The sequence below is a fragment of the Berghia stephanieae genome, chromosome 15 (assembly GCF_034508935.2).
Source record: "Berghia stephanieae isolate SIO BIC M18660-M18661 chromosome 15, UCSD_Bste_1.3, whole genome shotgun sequence".
In the NCBI taxonomy this organism is placed as follows: domain Eukaryota; kingdom Metazoa; phylum Mollusca; class Gastropoda; order Nudibranchia; family Aeolidiidae; genus Berghia; species Berghia stephanieae.
This window is the reverse complement of record NC_088374.1, coordinates 4,954,338-4,978,796: the sequence shown is the minus strand read 5'-3', so window position 1 is coordinate 4,978,796 and position 24,459 is coordinate 4,954,338. Positions and strand designations below refer to the sequence as shown.

At 37.7% G+C, this 24,459-nt stretch overlaps 1 protein-coding gene across 1 annotated transcript in view; it reads right to left on the bottom strand.

Moving 5' to 3' along the window:
- LOC144960314 (uncharacterized) overlaps positions 1-15,388 on the bottom strand; it is a 25,689-nt gene extending 10,301 nt beyond the window's left edge. The window contains exons 1-5 of the mRNA XM_078893370.1: positions 15,235-15,388; positions 4,315-4,404; positions 2,717-2,899; positions 831-919; positions 38-182 (exon numbers count right to left, since the gene is read on the bottom strand). Coding sequence (XP_078749496.1) covers positions 38-182; positions 831-919; positions 2,717-2,899; positions 4,315-4,384 — 487 coding nt within the window. The 5' untranslated portion in view covers positions 4,385-4,404; positions 15,235-15,388. The remainder of the gene's footprint in view (positions 1-37; positions 183-830; positions 920-2,716; positions 2,900-4,314; positions 4,405-15,234) is intronic.
- Between the last annotated feature and the right edge of the window lie 9,071 nt (positions 15,389-24,459).

Genomic DNA, 24,459 nt, shown 5'->3' with positions numbered 1-24,459 from the left:
CTCTCCCTGTTAAAAAAAAACAAATACAGGAATTCACCTATTCTTGAATTTCTTTCACATACAACAGTATGTTTTCCGCTGCAATCAGCAGTTTCCCATTCGCCAGTTTTGGAAGCAAGAATACATTTGGTACCAGAGAGGCCGGTGGAGGGTTGACCAACTGCCCAATTGGTGTATGTAATCTGTAAATGCAACAAGCGCATAGTATTGAAGTTCTTTATGTGATTGGCAAAAATGTGTAATAGAATGTAAACTTCAATTTAATAAACGAAAACAAATGAAATAGACGTTTCGGGTTTCCCCTTTATCCAGTATGAATGGAATACTACTAATGAATGAGATAATGTGGTAGTGGCGTTGTTAAGATGAATAAACAAATACAATGATAAGCAGGATAAAGGGGAAACCCGAAACGTCAATTTTTTATATGTTTTCGTATATTAAGATGATGCTTCCATTCAATGCCACATTGTTATTTTTTTTTCTTCGATCTTCGTGAAGCAACATTTACATTTCCCTTAGTGAAATCTTTGAAGGCAACAAGCTCAAAATGATGGTTTTAATGTATTTGGTGATTGATGATGATGATGATGATGATGATGATGATGATGATGATGAATGATGATGATGATGATGATGGTGATGATGATGATGATGATGATGATGATGATGATGATGATGATGATGATGATGATGATGATGATGATGATGAAGAAGAAGATGAATATGATGATGATGATGATGATGATGATGATGATGATGATGATGATGATGATGATGATGATGATGATGACAACGACGACAATGATGAGGACAATACTGACACTCACTTTCTCTTCACGGTTATCAGAAAATTTAATTTTTTTCGTAGAATAATCATATTTTAATCCCGTCCAAAATTTGCTTGCAGGTTTCAATTCTGGAACAAAATAGCATTGATTGTGAACTTCTAAAAAAAATCAGCTTTTTTATAGCGCAAAATCCACAAAACGTGCTCAAAGCGCTTTACAAAGTGTCCCTGGTCAAGAGCAAGACTTAACATGTAGGACGGGACACGACGCCTGATAGGCGATATTATATTTTTTTACGGATAGATACAATGTTGCTAACGGCCAGGTACTTATTATACACCTGAGTACGGTGAGAATGTAAGTAAAGAGCCTTTTCCAAGGACCACAACTCTGCGCCGAGCGAGGCTTGAATCCATTAACTTCCGATCCGAAAGCGAGTGTCATACCACTAGACCATATAGGGAATGAGATCAGCGGAAGAGTAGCGTCTCTTGATTGGACGTCACCCATAGTCTCTAATAACTTTTCCGCCGGTGATTTCACAGACTATGGGTGACGTCCAATCAAGGGACGCTACTCTTCCGCTCATCTCATTCCCTATAGCCGCACTTCTTTATAGTCATGGAACCAAAAACGAGCATTTTTCTACCCTTCCATAAGAAATTACGACGCACTGACAGTACATTTGTGCGGCTATGTGGTCTTGTGGTTTCACAATCGCTTTCAGATCGGAAGGTCCTGGGTTAGAGCGTGGCCTTCGTAAAGTTATGGCCTGATACTGACGAAAAATGACGTCAAAATGCCTATCTTTTGCCACAAAAGAAAACAAATCGTGAGTTGTATTCAATAGTTCAACCAATGAAATAACTTGTTTCTATGAGCTCTACTAACGACAACTCACTAAGCGGTAAAAAAAAACAAATAATGACGTCAAACTGCCAGTCCTTTTGGATTTCAGTATCAGGCTATAACATAACGATGACTACGGTTAGCGCCTCACTCTGAGCATAGTCGAGTCCTTGGAAAAGGCACTTTGATCACATTTTCTCACCGTACTCAGGTGTACTTTTCCATGGACTCAACTATGCGCCGAGCGAGACTCGAATCCATGACCTTCCGATCCGAAAGCGATTGTCATATCACAAGACCACATAGTCGCACATTTCATAGCGATCATCATTTTCAATTTTCTCTGGCCAATAATATCCGATTACACGAGGACTTTTTTGCAGTGGTGTTTGTGCAGCTATGTGGTCTATTGGTAAGTCACTGGCGTTCGGATGGGAAGGTCCAGGGTTCGGGCCTCGCGTTCGGCGCATAGTAGAGTCCTCGGAGAAGTCTCTTTACTCACATTCCCTCACTGTACTCAGATGTAAAATGAGTACCTGGTCGTTAACAGCGTTGTCTGTGTCCTTAAAATTGTAATATTGCCTAACAGGCGTCATGTCCCGTTTTTCATATTAAATGCTGCCGTTGACCAGGGACGCCTTGTAAAGCGCTTTAAGCACATTTAGTGGATATTGCGCTACATAAAGCTCAATCTTTTTTATTACTATTATGAATCAAGAAATTCTGTATTCTTTTTCCTTTTGTGGCTTCAGGTTCCTCAATTATATGTCAATATCAGAACAACAATAATAATAATAATAATAATAATAATAATAATAATAATAATAATAATAATAATAATAATAATAATAATAATAATAATAATAATAATAATAACAATGACAACAACAACAACAACAACAACAACAACAACACCAACAACAACACCAACAACAACACCAACAACAACAACAAAAACAACAACAACAACAACACCAACAACAACAACAACAAGGTGACATCATATCTATCTCTTCAATAAATGTTTTAAAATGTCATGAAAAAAAAAATTCATGGAAATTAACTACACATCTTACTTTGGACTATATAAGTGGTCATCGCAGCATCTCGTACTTCTACCATATCAGTGTGGCGTGAGTCCAGAAACATATTTTTGCAACTTTGCCTTCCTTTCGTATAACTCTCTTTGACGGCCTGCTTGACGAGGCAGGATTTGTGTCCATCGTATTTCATATTATCTAAGGTACAATAATCTGAAACTAAAAGAATATTAAGTTACAGTGAATGACATGCATAATCAGTCGAGTGGTGAAAAAGTTTTGAACAGAGATATTATCAAGTTGGGTTAGAGTTTCAACGTTTCAAAAAAGTTTATTTAATTTTTAGGCAATGGCCAATACAACTCGAACAAGGATATATTTTGAAGCAACAAACCGAGTAAGTAAAGTCAATAATGAAACAAAGCAAGCAATGAAAATGACAAGGATGATAATGATGATGATGATGATGATGATGATGATGATGATGATGATGATGTGATGATGATGATGATAATAATAATAATATTAATATAATAATAAATAATAATAATAATAATAATAATAATAATAATAATATAATAATAATAATAATAATAATAATAATATAATAATAATATAATAATAATAATAATAATAATAATAATAATAATAATAATAATAATAATAATAATAATAATAATAATAATAATAATAATAATAATAATAATAATAATAATAATAATAATAAATAATAATAATAATAATAATAATAATAATAATAAATAATAATAATGAATAATAATAATAATAATAATAATAATAATGATAATAATAATAATAATGATAAGAATGATAATGATAATAATAATAATAATAATAATAATAATAATTAATAATAATAATAATAATAATAATAATAATAATAATAATAATAATAATAATAATAATAATAATAATAATAATAATAATAATAATAATAGTGGTTCTTTCATATAAGTTAAAGACACATTAGTAACACTATGGAAGACGGAATTGCGCAGAATTTGATCTAAAGTATACAGGTGTACATCCAATAGGCATCAACACTACAGTTTAGCTTACAACTTACCAAGAGATCTGAATCATTGTGTATGAACGGTGGCAGACAAAGCAAGAAAGAAAAAAAAATTGAGCATTTATATAGCGCAATATCCACTTAACGTGCTCAATGCGCTTTACAAGGGGTCCCTGGTCAACAGCAACATTTAACATGTAGGACGAGACATGACGCCTGTTAGGCGATATTACAATTTTTCGGACAAAGACAACGCTGTTAACGGCCAGGTACTCATTTTACACCTGAGTACGGTGAGAGAATGTGAGTAAAGAGTCTTTTCCAAGGACTCAACTATGCGCCGAGCGAGGCTCGAACCCAGGACCTTCCGATCCGAAAGCGAGTGTCATACCACTAGACCACATAGCCGCACTAAAGAACGAAAAATAGAAACGAAAACCTATCCCAAAAAGTCAGTCTGAGGTAGACTGGGTTTGTTTTTTGGGATGTTTTTTTTTCTTCTATTTTTCTTTCTTGTTTTGTCTGGCCCCTTTCATACACACTTTTTCCGATCTTTATCTTACAGTGGAGACTCCTCGTTATTTCTTAATTTGATACTTACCAACACAGAGGCTGATTGCACTTGAGAAAAGGTTGAGGAAAATGGCGGAGACAAACACTTCACGTAGCATTCTTATTGGTATAGCGGAACCTGAGAAGTAATGTTTGAGAAACAATAAATATTTTTGAGTTGTTTGGGATTATTACTTGCCTTTGGCTAGATAGATGTAACAAATTTCAGTCTTTTATAAAAACTTTGATCAATGGTATACACTCATATTTATTATGTGTTTTAATTGCACCAAATTAAAAGACAACAAAATAGACCACAACATTTCATGGAAAATTTTATCTAAAGCAACAGGATACACACCAACATCAAAACAATGTAACTTATGCCTGGAAGAGAAATATACTATAACCATACACCCTCATGAACCACACTCAACACGAAAAATGAGATGAACAATACGTGTCCACATCGCCGGCAGTACTTATTAATCAACTACAAACCGGAACCACGTCAACAAACAACAACAGACAACAAACCAAACTCGTGTAACATACAGTCCTGACGATGGCTAAAAGGCCTGAAACATAGATGTAGACTGACTCCAACATGGTGGTAAATATTAAAATAATAATTCGCTCCATTGCTACATGTCGAGCACTATCCGTGCCATATTTGTATAAAACTCAAATTATTATTATTATGATTATGATTAAGATTATTATTATTATTATTATTATTATTATTATTATTATATTATTATTATTATTATTATTATTATTATTATTATTATTATTATTATTATTATCATTATCATTATTATTAAGGTCCTTTCTGGAGTCTTTTGATAAGCAGATACAGTCAAACACTATTTCTCGTTTTGTGAGAGGTGATTGTATTGGGCCTGGATCTATTTATCTGATATTGATATGCATCCGAAAGTCACCAGATTACGTCCCTTGCCCACCTTTTGTCTTGGTCCTATGCTAGATAGAACGAAATTCACGTCACTCAGCACTTCGTCATTGTTTTTAGACAGCCTTTTTAATGATTAGTTCTCACTAAATAGTATCGATCAGACTACTGTTTATAGATAGTATCGCTTGGCTAAAAAGATCACAACAATGCCATCCGTAATTATAATGTACCAACCCACAAAACTATGTTTCGCCTTAAACGTTTACAGTTTGGTTAATACAGTTTAGTAAGAATTTTTCATAAACGCGGATGACAAAAAACAACAACAAAGGCCGGATTGAGGTCAACTGCGATCTATATATAGACGTGGAACATTTTGTGTGTTTGTGTGTATGCGTGTGTGTGTATGTGTGTGTGTGTAAGTACATACGGATTGTTTGCCCTTGCCTAGACAGTACGTTTAGTTCTTGCTTCAACGATTGAAATATTTTGGCCTACTTTCCTTTGGATGTGTTTGTGTGTGTGTGTGTGTGTGTGTGTGTGTGTGTGTGTGTGTGTAAGTACATACGAATTGTTTGCACTTGTCTAGAGAGTAGAAAACGGTAAGGGCTGCCTGAAGCCGGTGATCGTAAAATACTAACGAAAGAGTGAAAATGGAAAGGCTTTTGCCATTCGGACATTCCGCCCTCCGACGTAGGGAAACTCACCTGATAAAGTCGTTGGGAACGCTGACTCCACGCGGACTTAACACCAGGATCGACCACCACTAACCTCCACTTCGTCTCCCGCTGTGCAACAACCTCTTAGTCAATACTATCTTTGAGCCTTTTAGATGTCAACGTCACCCATATTCATAGCCACTGCTGCTCTTACTGCTGCCACTACAGCTACGGCTACTACTACCACTACTACTACTACTACTACTACTACTACTACTACTACTACTACGACTACTACCACTACTACTACTACTACTACTACTTCTACTACTACTACACTACTAACTACTACTACTACTAACTACTACTACTACTACATACTACTACTATACTACTAACTACTACTCACCACCACCACCACTACTACTACTACTACTACTACTACTACTACTACTACTACTACTACTACTACTACTACTACTACTACTATTACTACTACTACTACTACTACTATCACTAATGTCTTTTATCTTCCATAATTTTCTGGAAGGTTCTGTTCCCTGACGCTGACCTTTTCTTATCAATTAGATCACCCCTCCCCCCCCCCCCTGGGGCACCCTATCCTCTACCCACGCCACGCTAACATTTCATTCATACTGCAACCACCATTGAGTACAGGCGATACAAGTTATTTCTCATTATATTTTATTTGTTTTCCGCGTTTATTTGTGTATTGTTGTGCTGACGAAGGGTGTGTACCCGAAACGTCCATTGTCTGTTTTGTAGCCTTTCCATTTTCACTCTTTCGTTAGCACTTGTCTTGACAGTACTTTTAGTTCTTGTTTGAACCATTTAAATCTTTTGTCCTACTTTCCTTTGGATGTGTGTGTGTGTGTGTGTGTGTGTGTGTGTGTGTAAGTACATACGGATTGTATGCACTTGTCTAGACAGTACTTTTAATTCTTGTTTCAACCACTGAAATCAATTGTATTCAATAGTCTGATGTCACGCCGCCCGGCAACGACCGACATCTTGGTTCTAAGCAAAGAAAATCATTACTTTTTATTCTTCATGTTGGCTAGAACTTTTCATGTGCCTTGTGATCAGAATGTGTAAAACTCAAAACATGATCAAATTTATGTTTTTTTTTCCTCTGGATACGCTTTTGAGCTCGTCGGATAAATATTTCATATGGGCATCCGCCATTGTTCCGATAGTTTAGAGCCAGTGTTACTAAGTTACCATGCGTCATTAGGACGGAAGGAAGTGACGTTGAAGAGTATTGGCCTTCTTTCCTTTGGATGTGTGTGTGGGCGGGGGGGGGGGGGGGGGGAGTCCGATCGCTCAGTCGGTAGTGGTAGAACACTTGCTTCACACGAGATCAATCCCGGACGGACGACCTCGAGATTTTTGTTTAGCCCTCCCCCCCAACACACACACACACACACACACACACACACACACACATCCAAAGGAAATTTTGTTTGTTTGTTGCTTTAGGTCTCTTCCAACACAATTGAGGTTATATGAGAGACCGCTGAAACAAAAAAACAAGCAATCTAACAAAAATAGTACAAATGTAAATCAAAATCATAACCTAAAGATATCATAAGCTAAATTATAAATAACCAAGAACAAACAGGCAGAAGATTTACATAAAAAAATATCCCCTGTCAAAAATACAATCACAAACCAAAGAAGCAGGATAGGCTAGTAAAGAGAAGAAGAAACGACATCACTATCGGATCGTACACCCATGCGAACATCATAGGTATATGATTCAAGGGTGATGCTCCCGTCCAACCACCCGCCATCCAAAGGAAAGTAGGCCAAATGATTTCAATGATCAAAGCAAGAACTAAAAGTACTGTCTAGGCAAGTACAAACAATCCTTATCACGCAGTCACCCAGCAGTGAATGGGAAGCTGAGTCTGTTAGATTTGACGGAAAGTACTTTGCGATAGACTGGCGCTCATATCCAAAGGATAGAAAGCAATTGTGGCCCACCGCCTCGAAACGGTATTAAGTCGGAATCTTCAATTTTGGGTTTTTGGTACATAATCATTGTTTATTTTATGCTTTAAAATGCGATACCAAATTGATAACATTCGGATTATTCATTGCCGAGATATGACCGTTTCAAGTAGGGAATGTGTAAAAACCAAGTTTTTAGAAAATCGACTTTGAAGTGAGCCACCGTTTTCAAGCACAGTCAAATCAATGGGCAAAGATAACTCCTTGGATACGGGCATTGAAAATTCGACGAGAATAGTAAAATTTGCAGAGACGCCAATTTTCAATTTGACTCACAGGTATTTCAGACACCACTCGGAGGATTTCAATGCCGAAAGAGGAATTTCCGCGGAAAAAAAGGGAATTGGGATGGTATTTGGTATTGTGTTTAAAGATGTGACCATTCGTCTCAAAACGGTATTATGTCGGAACGAACCAGATGCTTAGAAGCCGAAGTAAATGTTAAACTGGTAAAAATATAAATTGTTGGCACTAGCACCCTAAAATATGGTATCCACTATCTTCAATAAAACATACAAACTCAACTCAATTCTGATATTTCTGACTATGAATTCAATTTTCAAAATATTAAACAACTCGACTTAATACCGTTTTGAAGCGAAGGGTCACATATAGTATAGAACTATATTATGATATATAAACATATTGCCAAATACAACCCCAACGTTTCCTTATGTGAAACGAAGTCAAGCTGAAAAAAAACTAGTGATTGTAGTAATGGTGGTAGTGAGGATGATGTGGTATTGGTTGTAGTAGTAGTAGTAGTAGTAGTAGTAGTAGTAGTAGTAGTAGTAGTAGTAGTAGTAGTAGTAGTAGTAGTAGTATAGTAGTAGTAGTAGTAGTAGTAGTAGTAGTAGTAGTAGTAGTATAGTATAGTAGTAGTAGTAGTAGTAGTAGTAGTAGTAGTAGTAGTAGTAGTAGTAGTAGTAGTAGTAGTATAGTAGTAGTAGTAGTAGTAGTAGGAGGAGGAGTAGTAGTAGTAGTAGTAGTAGTAGTAGTAGTAGTAGTAGTAGTAGTAGTAGTAGTAGTAGTAGTAGTAGAAGTACAAGTAGTAGTGGTAGTGATGATGATGTGGTGGTGGTGGTAGTGGTTCTAGTTGTAGTAGTAGCAGTGGCTGTATTAGTAGTGATGATGTGGTGTGGGTGATTGTAGTAGTAGTAGTAGTAGTAGTAGTAGTAGTAGTAGTAGTAGTAGTAGTAGTAGTAGTAGTAGTAGTGATGGTGTAGTGTCGGTGGTTGTAGTCGTAGTGGTAGTGAAGATGTGGTGGTGGTTGTAGTAGAAGTGGTCGTGATGAAAATGTGGTTGTGGTGGTTGTAGTGTGTCTCTCTGTGTGTGTGTGTGTGTGTGTGTGTGTGTGTGTGTGTGTGTGTGTGTGTTTGAGAGAGAGAGTGTGCTGAAAGTTTATCTAGTGATAAGTAAAGCAACATGAACTTGAAAAGCTCACGAGGCTAAAGTTTGAGGCCAAAGTATTTGTGATTAGCTATTATTGGTAGGTACAAGAAGGTGAACATGAAGATTAATCCAGTGAGCGCAATTTATTGATGTGTGTGTGTGTGTGTGTTCGTGTGTATGTGTGTGTTTGTGTGAAGACAGAGAGAGAGAGAGAGAGAGAGAGAGAGAGAGAGAGAGATTTGAGCTAAGTTTGTTTGAAGGGTTTTTACGGCGATTGCAGTAGTATTGTTGGTGGCAGGGGTGGAGTTGTGGTGATTGTAATAAGTAGTTACAGCAATGGTGATGTGATGGTGGTGGTAGTGATGATAATGTAATGGTGGTTGTAGTATGGATGGTGATGTGGTAGTTGTTGTAATAGTGGTGGTAGGGATGATTATGTGGTGGTTGTAGCAGTAGTCAACAACAAATACGATCATTACATGCTAATGTCTTAGTGTGTCAGTTTGACATGTGCTTTATATCATTTTATGTTTTTCGATGAGCCCGATTTATTTTTTGTTGCCAAGTGCGGCTGTGAGATTTTGCTGTCTGACACGCAACTGCTGTAGACATGTAGACGACAGGTTCGGGTGTTTCCTCATTTGATTCCCAGGAAAATGCTCTTTACTCACGTTCACCCAACGTCGCCGGCGGGGTCAGCGTGACTCAGCGGTACGGTCTTCGCTTAGTACACGAAGGGTAACGAATTCGATCACCCGCCGCTGCGCTGTGTGGTCTTGGGGAAGTCATTTCGCCCTGGCTTAGTTTGCGGCGTAGCACTACACTTGACGCATGGGTCAGTCCCATATTGATATTTGATTATCTTAGAAATGAAATTATTAATGTCCAACTTCTTCAAATGGACTATACAACACAGTCGAAAGCGGTACAGGTTGTAAGAATAGTGTGAAAAACCGAAAGCTATTTTGCTATTTTCTCAATATGTCAATTTTCTAAGGGGTCGGGATACTGTGTCAAACGTTTCTCAGAATCAATTCAATGAAATTATCTAAAAAATTCCAGTTATCACAAAGATAATATCCCCATAGAGAGATTTTTTTTGGATCAAGTATGTGTAGTTTGAATTATAATCCATATTATAAATTGTTAACATTTATTTTGTCATAACATTTTGATTATCAATCTTGTAAAGTTCTAAAAATAAAACATAAAAAATAAAACTGTAAAGCCTCTCTAGGGTGAAACACTATGCTACAATGTTGATTATAGGTTCAGAAAAGTGAGTGGAGCAGGCACTTATGTTGGTCACAACAAGAGATGAAGTTAGTAGAAAAGTGCCAGAAGACAATAGAGAATAAAACATTTTTGCGGCGGTGGTGGGGTTTGAACCCGCGACCTTGTTGGCCGGTGAGAGCGTGACTCTACCGTATGAGCTATCCACGAACACAAAAATATTCGTATCAAACTCAAGTCATTCATTTCTAGAGCTCTCTCTCACTGTTTTCTGGAGACCGCGGGTTCAACACACAACCACCGCGAAGTTACCTGGCCAGCAGTCTCACCGGCCAGGCGGAGTTGTCGTACCAATAAGGTCTCGGGTTCAAACCCCACCACCGCCGCGAAAAACATTTATTCTCTATTGTCTTCTGGCACTTTTCTACTCACTTCATCTCTTGTTGTTACCAACATAAGTGCCTGCTCGACTCACTTTTCTGAATTTACAATTCACCCCATATACCGGAGCATACTCAATGTCTCTATCGTTTCTATGTTATATGTTTGTGTTGAGAATATTGGCTATTAAGCTTAATTGCTGGCCAGGTAACTTCGCGATGGTTGTGTGTTGAACCCGCTGTCTCCAGAAGTCGATGAGAGAGAGAGAGCTCTAAAAATGATTGACTTGAGTTTGCTACGAATATTTCTCTATTGTCTTCTGGCACTTTTCTACTCACTTCATCTAATGTTGATTAGAGGATGATACACTATGCTACAATGTTGATTATAGGGTGATACACTATGCTACAATGTTGATTATAGGGTGATACACTATGCTACAATGTTGATTAGAGGATGATACACTATGCTACAATGTTGATTATAGGGTGATACACTATGCTACAATGTTGATTATAGGGTGATACACTATGCTACAATGTTGATTATAGGGTGATACACTATGCTACAATGTTGATTAGAGGATGATACACTATGCTACAATGTTGATTATAGGGTGATACACTATGCTACAATGTTGATTAGAGGATGATACACTATGCTACAATGTTGATTAGAGGGTGATACACTATGCTGCAATGTTGATTAGAGGGAAAATATGGAGGTCACAACATTAGATTTTGTGGAATGCTCCCTACAAGATTGTTATATTTTTTATGCCAGACCCCCAAATTAGTCGCACGACGGGTATCAATACAGATATTTTATATTTTTCACCAAAACATTTTGGGTTTTTTGTTAAACCTATAATGAAGGAACGGAGTGAGTAAAATCTCTCAAATATAAGTAATAATTTTTTTAAACGCCCAAACCGCTCTTTTAGTCAAGTGTCCCCAATACGTACCTCTCCACAATCACTTTGGGTGAATTTTTAATTCAGAAAAGTGAGTGGAGCAGGCTTTTATGTTGATAACAACAAGAAATGAAGTGAGTAGGAAAGTACTAGAAGACATTAGAGAATTATAAAAATAATACCGGAGCCTATTCAATGTCTCAATCGTTTTTACGTTACATGTTTGTGTTGAGAATATTTGCTATAAAGCTTAAATGCTGGCCAACTAATTTCGCGGCGTTTGTGTGTGTTGAACCCGTGACCGCAAGAAGTCAGGGAGAGAAGGTTCTTATAAGCCTAGGGTTAGAAGCGATCTTTTTTATTTCATTTTATTTTTTTGGAGGGGGGGGGGTTGTGGATAGCTCATCCAGTAGAGTCACACTCTCCCTGGCCAGGCGGAGTTGTCGTACCAGTAAGGTCACTGGATCGAGCCCCCGTCGCCGTCGCGAAATTGTTATTCTCTATTGTCTTCTGATACTTTCCTACTCACTTCATTTCTTGTTGAGAATATTTTCTTTTTATTGGTATGATATACGGTGTAAAAGACAGCTGATTGGTAAATAAAATAATCTTTTTGTGCGCATGAATACAAATCCAACGTTTTCAGTTTTGTGTCAAATTGTTATTAAAGCTGAAGGAGAAAGATACGAATAATGGTGAATAGAACTACTAATACCATACGATTTGGTTACAAAATATCTAATAATCTGACTTGGAGGTTTATAATAAACGCATTCCTTCATTTCTTTGTATTTATTAGACTCGTTAAACTTTCATCGTGCAATAACACATACTCGCAAGCTCGTTGTGTTATTCTGCATGATAAAAGTAACTCGTTTATTGAAAACAAAGAGATGAAAAAATCGTATTTTATAAGACTTCGATCCTTCAGAGCCATTTAGCCCATGGATCCAGAGTTTTTCTCGGTCTCTATAGCGTGAAACGGACAAAAGCAATTGCTTACTACCCTTTAGAGAGGACGCTAGTCTTTAGCACAGTTCTTTCCACTATATCTAAAAGACCCGGCTACCCTTTTACACCTGGGTGGAAATGGAAGTCAGAAAAAAAAAGAAAAAAAAACTTCATCTAAAAAAAAATAATAAAAAATTGAGCTTTTATATAGCGCAATATCCACTTAACATGCTCAAAGCGCTTTACAAGGGGTCCCTGGCCAACAGCAACATTTAACATGTAGGACGAGACATGACGCCTGTTAGGCGATATTACAATTTTTCGGACAAGACAACGCTGTTAACGGCCAGGTACTCATTTTACATCTGAGTTCGGTGAGAGAATGTGAGTAAAGAGTCTTTTCCAAGGACTCAACTATGCGCCGAGCGAGGCTCGAACCCAGGACCTTCCGATCCGAAAGCGAGTGTCATACCACGAGACCACATAGCCGCACATCTGTACCCGGTATGGATCTTGGTCCATTTGCGTGTGAAGCAAGTGCTCTACCAGCTTATGTACCGAGACCCCCTATAGATAGTATGCAGATGACGTCACTCAGGCCTTTGTTATTGTTTTTGCCATCCGCGTTTATGAGTTGATAGATAGATACGGTATTATCATCCACGTGACTAAAAAATGTCGTCAAAAGACAAGTCTTAGGCCGCAAAAGAAAACAAATCGTGAGTTGTATTCAACAGTTCAACCAATGGGAGCACGTGTTTCCTTGAGCACTACTAACAGCTCACTTGATGGTGCTAACGCCTTACAAATGACGTCAAACATAAGTCCTAGAAGGTTCTAGCGTCAGGCTATAAGTTAACGATGGCTACGACGAGCTATCCACGACAAAGTGAGTACAATTCACTCGAGTCCATTTGGCGAACAGATCAGGAACACAACTCGAACGTTTCATCTTGTAATTAATATTCTTTTCAATAGGCTGCAACAATCGTGACGTCACTTCCCTCATAATGACGCATAGTAGCTTAGTAACTGGCTCTAAACTAATGGAACAACGCCGGACGCCCTAATGAAATATTAATTCTCCGACGAGCATAAAGGTGTATCCAGAGGAGAAAAACATTATAAATATGATCATATTTTGACTTTAATACATTCTGATCACATGACATATGAAAAGTTCTTGCCAGCATGAAGAATAAAAAGTATCGATTTTCTTTGTTTAGAACCAAGCTGATCGTTGGTGGGCGGACGTGACATGAGACAAATTGAATATTATTTCCTTCCAACAAAGTAAACATCACACTGAACAGATGTTTGAATAGTAATATAAACGTTTTAGGTTAAACATAGTTTTGTTTGCAGGTGTGTTTCATCCGTTTGTTGTGTGTATATTACAAAATTGTATAGCGTCAATGAGACAGTAATTATTTACGAACAGGAGAGGAAATTGAATGCATTCGTTTTAAAACATTTTTTAAAAATTGAATATAGGTGGAACGAAGATCACTTCACTCACACCTTTGTTATTGTTTCTTGCCATCCGCGTTTATGAGTAATTCTCACTAAACTGTATTAATCAGACTATAAACGTTTACGGTTACACATAGTTTAATGTGTTGGTCCGTTATACTTCCAGATGGCAATCAATGTTGTGAGCCTTTTGGCCAAGCGCCTACTAGATATCTATCTATAACGGACCAACACACAAAAGTCTGTGTAACCACAAACAAATATAGTCTTAATAATACAGAATGAATTAATCATAAACGTGGATGACAAAATCAATAACAAAGACCCTCTTAACCCTCTCATTACCACCCATAGGAAAATCGTCATATTCGTTACGATACAACCAACATTTCTCTTATTCAAATATCTTGTGTAAATATAAAATTAAAAAGGAAAAAAAAACAGTGTGTTGTAGAGCATGTTTTGCTAAAGAAATTGTTAATCTGCTACTGTGTTTAGTGATAAAAAAATATATTTGGGATGTTGAGTTTTGGGGAAAATCTTGAAAATGGCTGGTAAGGAGAGAGTTAAAGAGGTAAAGAATAAAACGTAACAACTCTAATGATTTAAACGTAAAATCGGCTTGCATCTGTCTATCCTATCCCTATTTGATTTAGGCGGTTTGTCAATACATTGTGAAACAAAGCAATATGATTCTATACCATTAAAACACAAATCAAATTAATAAAATATCAAATAAACTAAAACACATAATGAAAATAACAGAAAATCAAAGAAAATCAAATACATTGAAACACAAAATGAAATTAATTGAAAATCAAATACACTGAAACAATTAATGAAAATAATATAAAATCAAATACATTGAAACACACAATGAAATTAATAGAAATTCAAATACACTGAAACAATTAATGAAAATAACATAAAATCAAATACAGTGAAACACACAATGAAATTAATTGAAAATCAAAACATCAAAATACAACTGAAACTGATAGAAAGTTTAACTCATACCTCTCAAATCAAGAAATAGAAAACACGTCAGAAAACCACTTGACAATCACGATCTTTTCAACACAATGACCGGTGTTAAGAATGGCGCAATGACGAAAAGAACCGTTTGATAATGGCTGATGATGGCGTCGATACAAGGTCTCGTTTTAGTAATGAGTTATTATTGTTGTTTAATTTGCATAATTATTAATAACATATGTCTCTCTCTCTCTCTCTCTCTCTCTCTCTCTCTCTCTCTATCTATCTGTGTGTATGTTCGTGTATGGCTGTGTCTGTATTTGTAAATGTGTTGATGTTCATACCATGAACCAAACTGAGCATTGTTTACCTCAAATGAATTGCCTTTAATTTGGACAATAAAAATTATTATTATTATCTCTCTCAATATATATATCTCTCTCTCTCTCTCTCTCTCTCTCTCTCTCTCTCTCTCTTTCTTTCTCTCTCTAAAAATAATAATGATGATGATGATGATGATGATGATGATGATGATGATGATGATGATGATGATGATGCTGCTGCTGCTGATGATGATGATGATGATGATTATGATGATGATGATGATGATGATGATGATGATGATGATGATGATGATAATGATGATGATCATGATGATGATGTTGTTGTTGTTGACTACCATGTTACTTGTGTGCATATGTGAGTGTGTCTATATCAATAAGTATTGTTATAAATGTGTAACCAAATGACAAATTGCCACTATTTTGAGGATAAACAGATATGTGACCCTACGCCTCGAAGCGGTATTAAGTCGGGATTTGGAAAACGAGGAAAACCGGTTTTAAAGTGGGAATGGTCAAAATAATCAAATTTCAGTTTTTGGTTGTTTCAGAAACTACAATCATTTTTCTACATGAAAACATAATAATTAAACATAAATATAGACGATAAGTTATATAAATTTAAACTTTATAAAAGCAACTATCAATAACACATTCAAAACAAGAGTTGACTTTCTCTCAGAGAGCAACCATTTCCAAGACTTAGTAATATTAAGTCTTTTCCTCCACCAATACCATGTAAGATACCACACAGCAAAGGGTATGTCTTTATCTATCTCAGGGAAAGCATGACTGTTTCCACAATTTCATGGTTCAACCAATAATGAACTTTAAAAACTGTAAACAACTCTAGGTTTTTCCCTGACAACTTTACAAATGAATGATTCTGATTAGTCAACGCTCATCACATGCGCCTGTTGCCCGAGAAATGTGTCATGACGTCAGCATGCGTGTGTTACATATGTGTGTCTTTTTGCATTTTGATACATACCACGTGCCATTATTTCTTTCTAGCTGCATTGGTTAATGATCGAGGTGAGGGTCCTTTGTCCCTCTTTCTTTATTCATGAAATCAAAGGACATGCTAAGACTTTATTTGGGTGGGGTTCCTGACCTCCCATAGTGGGCAGGGAGGTACTTACTGTCTTCTACTCCCCTATATCTGTTTTCCAACTAGCTTTCTGTCTTTGTCTTGGAATGAGATTACTTGTTTTTGTCCTGACGCTGACCGGATACCCTTCGTGAGAGGGGAAACAGATTTATTGTTAGTTTTTGGAGATGATATTTTTTTCCTTGTAAATCATCTCTCTGTTATGTAACGTATTCTGTTTTGTTTACATATCATAATATGATTTGTAAACATTTGAGTGTATTCCTCTTAGTGGGGACCTGTGCTTGTGACTGGATAAGACTTTTATGTGATCTCAAACTAAGCACTTCGATAGTTTGCTCTTGGAATCTACATCTGTTCCCTGTTTGAACCAATTCTCCTTTGTCTTACTTTTCTTGGGTGCTTTAATTGTAATTCAAGAACTTATTACTATCCCATTTTCTTCCTTATTACTGGCGCTGATATGACCTTAATGTATTGCAATCGCCGTAAAACACTTAAAACAATTAAAAACATAAGACTTTAATATGACAACTGTTGCCTAATCTTATACTTACATAGATTGTTGTAGGATAAGCATTTAATTTTAAGTACAAAAGCAGAAGAGTAAAAGAGCCTTCGACAACCAATAAAATGCCGATGGAAATACGTGTAACTAAATAATGAAAACGGTTAAATGTATGGATAGACAAAGAGAAAGAGAGACTGACCTATTAATGGGTAAATAGATAGATCGATATGTAGAAAGATAGATAGATAGATAGATAGATAGATAGATAGATAGATAGATAGATAGATAGATAGATAGATAGATAGACAGATAGATGAAAAGGAGAGAGGGATAACAAGAGAGAGAGAGAGAGATAGATAGATAGATAGATAGATAGATAGATAGATAGATAGATAGATAGATAGATAGATAGATAGATAGATAGATAGATAGATAGATAGATAGACAGATAGATGAAAAGGAGAGAGGGATAACAAGAGATAGATAGATAGATAGATAGATAGATAGATAGATAGATAGATAGATAGATAGAGAGAGAGAGAGAGAGAGAGAGAGAGAGATGTTCGTTTTGTCGTGCTTTCTTTATATACTGAAAGAAGTGGGGGGGGGGGGTGGGGGGTGTGGGGGTGAGGGGGGGGGGTTCTTTTTAGACAATCAACAATGTGGGTGAACGCTAAGAAAAACTTGAGAGAATCATAACATTTTTCCATGTAAGTAATTGCAAATAAGCCCCAATCCCTCCTCCTAAATCTGAATAGTTTGACCAGCGCATTTCTTTAATTGTAATCTCATTGGTCAATATGTTTCCAGTTCATTGACTATGACTTACTTTGAAACAAATAAATGCTTTCTTAAACGATCCCTACAATTCTTTGCTCAGCCTCCATACCTTTCTTCGTGTCTACCTCACTCTATCCGTCTCCCTTTTGTTTCTGTCACACATACAAACACACACACACAGACACACACATACACACACACACACACACAAACAAACAAACAATTATACAGGCAGGCTTCAATCTTTACTCTATTTCCCTCCCGCACAAGCAGTCTCATTCTCTCTCTCTCTCTCTCTCTCTCTCTCTCTCTCTCTCTCTCTCTCTCTCTCTCTCTCTCTCTCTCTCTTTCCCCTCTCGCTCCTCTTTTTCGTTATCTCTCTCTCACGTGTGTGTGTGTGTGTGTGTGTGTGTGTGTGTATACGTGTGTGTGCGTGTGTATTTTACTCTCTCATCCTTTCTCTTCATCTCTCATCCTTGATATTTCTTTCCCTGCCCACCCGGCTTCACAAAGTTTCAAAACTGTACATTGAAATTATAAACCCTTCTCTAAATTTTGGCATTTTGAAATCGTATATCCTCGAATAAATAAAACAAAAATGTCACATTAATAATTCTTATTTCATTGATTCTTTATTTAAATATCAAAAATTCTTCAACAGTGAGCAGTGTCATAAAATTGTCGGCATTCTTTTTTTGGGGCGGTGTTTTATTTATTTTAAGGTCATCTTACAGAATAATGAATAACTGCAAAAATTATGATTGGATTATTTCAAACATTTGTATGTACATTGTCAAATGTATATTCTAAGTTCATGCCAAAATATAGTGATGCCAAAACTCCGGTTTCAACGGGGAAAAATCCGGTCTGGAGTTACGGGCAACTTCCGTCAAATTCAGGTGAGATTAAAATGTTCCAAAGATACCCCCCCCCCCACCTCCAGTCACTACTAATTCAACCACCACCACCACATCATCTTTATTACCATTACTGCTACAACCACCACCACATCCTCATCATCATCATCATCATCATCACCACTGCTACTACTACAACCACATCCATCAACACCACCACACCATCATCACTAATACTACAACCATCACTACCACAACTACTACAACCACCACCACATCATCATCATCATCATCATCACTACCACTACAACTACAACCACCACCACCACATCATCATTACCACTACAACAACAACCATCAACACCACATCATCATCACTACCACTACTACTTGAACCACCACCATCACTACCACTTCTTCTACAACCACCACCACCACACTATCATCACTACCATTACTACTATAACCACCACCATCACCACATCATCATCACTACCTTTCCTACTACAACCACCACCACCACATCATCATCAGTAATACTACAACCATCACTACCGCTACTACTACAACCACATCAACATCCCTACCACCATGCCATCTCTCTCTCTCTCTCTCTCTCTCTCTCTCTCTCTCTCTCTCTCTCTCTCTCTCTATCTCTGTCTCTCTCACTCTTTCTCTCTCTCTCTTCACACAAACCGACACATACACACACACACACACACACACACACACACATAATAAATTGCGCTCACAGGATTAATTGTCATGTTCACCTTTCTGCACTTGCCAATAATAGCTAATCACAAATACTTAAACCTCAAACTATAGCCTCGTCAGTTTTTCAAGTTCATGTTGCTCTACTTATCACTAGATGCACTTTTAGCACTCTTACTCTCTCTCTCTCTCTCTCTCTCTCTCTCTCTCTCTCTCTCTCTCTCTCTCTCTCTCTCTCTCTCAAACACACACACACAAACACACACACGCACACTACAACCACCACCAACACATTTTGATCACGACCACTACTACTACAACCACCACCACCACCACATCATCACTACCACTACTACTTCAACCACCAACACCACCACATCATTATCATTACCACTACTACTATAACCACCACCACCACAACATCATCATCATCATCATCATCATCATCATCATCATCATCATCATCATCATCATCATCATCATCATCATCATCATCATCACCACTGCTACTACTAAAACCACATCCACCAACACCACCACATCATCATCACTAGTTCTCCAACCATCACTACCACTACTACTACAACCACCACCACATCATCATCATCACTACCACTACAACTACAACCACCACCACCACATCATCATTACCACTACAACAACAACCATCAACACCACATCATCATCACTACCACTACTACTTGAACCACCACCATCACTACCACTTCTTCTACAACCACCACCACCACACTATCATCACTACCACTACTACTACAACCACCACCATCACCACATCATCATCACTACCTTTCCTACTACAACCACCACCACCACATCATCATCATCATCATCACTACTGCCAGTACTTCAACTATAACCACCATCACCACCACATCATCATCACTAATACTACAACCATCACTACCGCTACTACTACAACCACATCAACATCCCTACCACCATACCATCTCTCTCTCTCTCTCTCTCTCTCTCTCTCTCTCTATTTATCTCTGTCTCTCTCACTCTTTCTCTCTCTCCTCACACAAACCCACACATACACACACACACACACACATAATAAATTGCGCTCACTGGATTAATTTTCATGTTCACCTTTCTGCACTTGCCAATAATAGCTAATCACAAATACTTAAACCTCAAACTATAGCCTCGTTAGTTTTTCAAGTTCATGTTGCTCTACTTATCACTTGATGCACTTTTAGCACTCTTACTCTCTCTCTCTCTCTCTCTCTCTCTCTCACTCTCTCTCTCTCTCAAACACACAAACAAACACACACACACATACACACATACACACATACACACGCACACTACAACCACCACCATCACTTTTTGATCACGACCAGTACTACTACAACCACCACCACCACCACATCATCACTGACACTACTACTTCAACCACCAACACCACCACATCATTATCATTACCACTACTACTATAACCACCACCACCACAACATCATCATCATCATCACCATCATCATCATCATCATCATCATCTTCATCACCACCACCACTGCTTATACTAAAACCACATCCACCAACACCACCCCATCATCATCACTAATTCTCCAACCATCACTACCACTACTATCACAACCACCACCACCACATCATCATCACTACCACTACAACCTACAACCACCACCACCAGCACACCATCATTACCACTATAACAACCACCACCATCACTATATCATGATCACTACCTGTCCTACTACAACGACCACCACATTATCATCATCACCACTGCCAGTACTTCAACTCCAACCACCATCACCACCATCACCACCACATCATCATCACTACTACTACAACCATCACTACCACTACTACTGCAACCACATCACCAACCCTACCACCATACAACAACAACCACCACTACTGCAACAATCACCACATCACCATCCCTACCACCACTATTACAACAACTACCACATCACCATCCATGCCACCACAACTACAACCACCATTGCATCACCATCTCTACTACCACCATCACATCACCATCCTTGCGACTACTATTACAACCACCACCCCACCACCACCAATACTACTGCAACTAGTGTTGCAAGCGCCGTAAAATCCCTTCAAACAAATTTAGCTTAAATCTCTCTCTCTCTCTCTCTCTCTCTCTCTCTCTCTCTCTCTCTCTCTCACTCTCTCTCTCTCTTTCTTCACACAAACACACACATACACACAGACACACACACACATAATACATTGCGCTCACTGGATTAATTTTCATCTTCACCTTCCTGTACTTGCCAATAATAGCTAGTCAGAACTACTTAAACCTCAAACTATAGCCTCGTTAGATATTCAAGGTCATTTTGCTATACTTATCACTAGATGCAATTTTAGCACTTTCTCTCTCTCTCTCTCTCTGTCTCTCTCTCTCTCTCTCTCTCTCTCAAACACACACAAACACACACACACACACCACCACCACATTTTCATCACGACCACTACTACTACCACTACCACCACCACCACCACATCATCACTACCACTACTACTTCAACCATCACCACCACATCATCATTACTACTACAATCACCACCACTACATCATCACTACTACTACTACAACCACCCACAGCACATCATCACTACTACTACCACAGCCACTACTACAACTACAACCACCACCACCACCACCACATCATCATCACTACCACCACCACAACAACTACTACTACTACTACTACTACTACTACTACTACTGCTACTACTACTACTACTACTACTACTACTACTACTACTACTACTACTACTACTACTACTACTACTACTATTACTACCACTACTACAACAACCACCACCAACAACACAACATCATCCTAACTACCATTAGGATTTAGAGCTTTACTTCATTTGAAATAAGGAAATTTTGGGGCTTTATTTGTGTTCATCTATCATAATATAGTTCTAATCAGTTATCTATTTAGATCTATACAATATTTAAACACGATACCAAATACCATCCACATTACCTTATTTGTGTGCGGAGATTCCTCTCTCGGTAAAGAAATTTCTCCGAGCGGTGCCTGAAATTCCTGTGAGTCAAAATGAAAATTGACGTCTCTGCAAATTTTTCTATTCTAGTCAAATATCCAATGCCCGTATCTAAGGAGTTATATTTGCCCATTGATTTGACTGTGCGTCAAAACGGTGCTTCACTTTAAAGTCGATTTTCTCAAAATATGGTTTTGACACTCTCCCTACTTCAAATGGTCATATTTCAGCAATGAAGAATCAGAATTGTATAAATTTGGTATCAAATGTTAAAGCATAAAATAAGCTATGATTGGGTACCAAAAACACAAAATTCAAAAATCCGACTTGATACCGTTTCGAGGCGGAGGGTCACAATTATTGTTTTCAATTGAAAAAAAAAATTATGTATAATTCAGATTTTATGTAGCGCAATATCCACTAAACGGATCAAATCGCTTTACAAGGGGTCCATGGCCGACAGCAACATTTAACATGTAAGACGTAACATGACGCCTGTTAGACGATATCACAGACAACGCTGTTAACGGCCAGGTACTCATTTTACACCTGAGTACGGTGATAGAAAGTGAGTAAAGAGCCTTCTCCAAGGATCCAACTGTGCGCCAAGCGAGGCTCGAACCCATGACCTTCCGATCTGAAAGCGAGTGTCAAACCACTAGAGCACATAGTCGCACCAAAAAAAAAAGCGAAATAAACACAGAAAAAAAACGGTCCGGAAATCTCTTTATTTCTACTCCATTGATTTTAATGTAATCTAATTTATTTAGTTACAATCCGGACAGAAACACCTCAAGTCTGGGGAGAATATTTTATGGATAGAATAAAAAATGAAGAAGGATGGAAAAGAACACATCAGAAACCATTGGGAGAGGAAATAGGAAGAAGACGATGGAGGTGGATTGGACACACGCTTAGAAAGAATGACTCAACTATAACAAAGAAAGTATTGGACTGGAACCCTCCTGGCAGAAGATCAAGGGGAAGGCCACGAGGAACATGGAGAAGAATTAAAGAAGCTGATATACAGAGAAGTGGTAAGACCTGGAATGAGATTTAAAAAAGTTAGCTCAGGATAGAGAACGATGGAAACTGTTTGTCTGTGGCCTATACCCTGACCCAGGGTGAAAAAGGAAATGATGATGATGACAATAGAGAATAAAAAAAATTTCGCGGCGGTGGTGAGTTTGAACCCGCGACATTATTGGTACGACAACTCCGCCTGGCCGGTGAGAGCGTGACTCTACCGTATGAGCTATCCACGAACACAAAAATATTCGTATCAAACTCATTAATTGCTAGAGCTCTCCCTCTCTCACCGACTTCTGGAGTCCGCGGGTTCAACACACAACCACCGCGAAGTGACCTGGCCAGCAGTTAAGCTTAATAGCCAATATTCTCAACACAAACATATAACATAGAAACGATTGAGACATTGAGTATTCTCTATTGTCTTCTGGCACTTTTCTACTCACTTCATCTCTTGTTGTACCCAACATAAGTGCCCGCTCCAATCACTTTTCTAAATTAAAAATTCACCCCATATACCGGAGCATACTCAATGTCTCAATCGTCTCTCTCTCTCTCTCTCTCTCTCTCTCTCTCTCTCTCACTCTCACTCTCTCTCTCACTCTCTCTATCTCTCTCTCACTCTCTCTCTCTCACTCTCTCTCTCTTCATCAATCAATCTATTTATATATATATATATATATATATATATCCTCTCTTTCTCTCTCTCTCTCTCTCTCTCTCTCTCTCTCTCTATCTATCTATCTATCTATCAATCTATTTATATATATATATATATATATATATATCCTCTCTCTTTCTCTCTCTCTATCTATCTCTCTCTATCTGTCTCTCTCTCTCTTTCTCTCTTTCTCTCTCACTCTCTCTCTCTCTCTCTCTCTCTTTC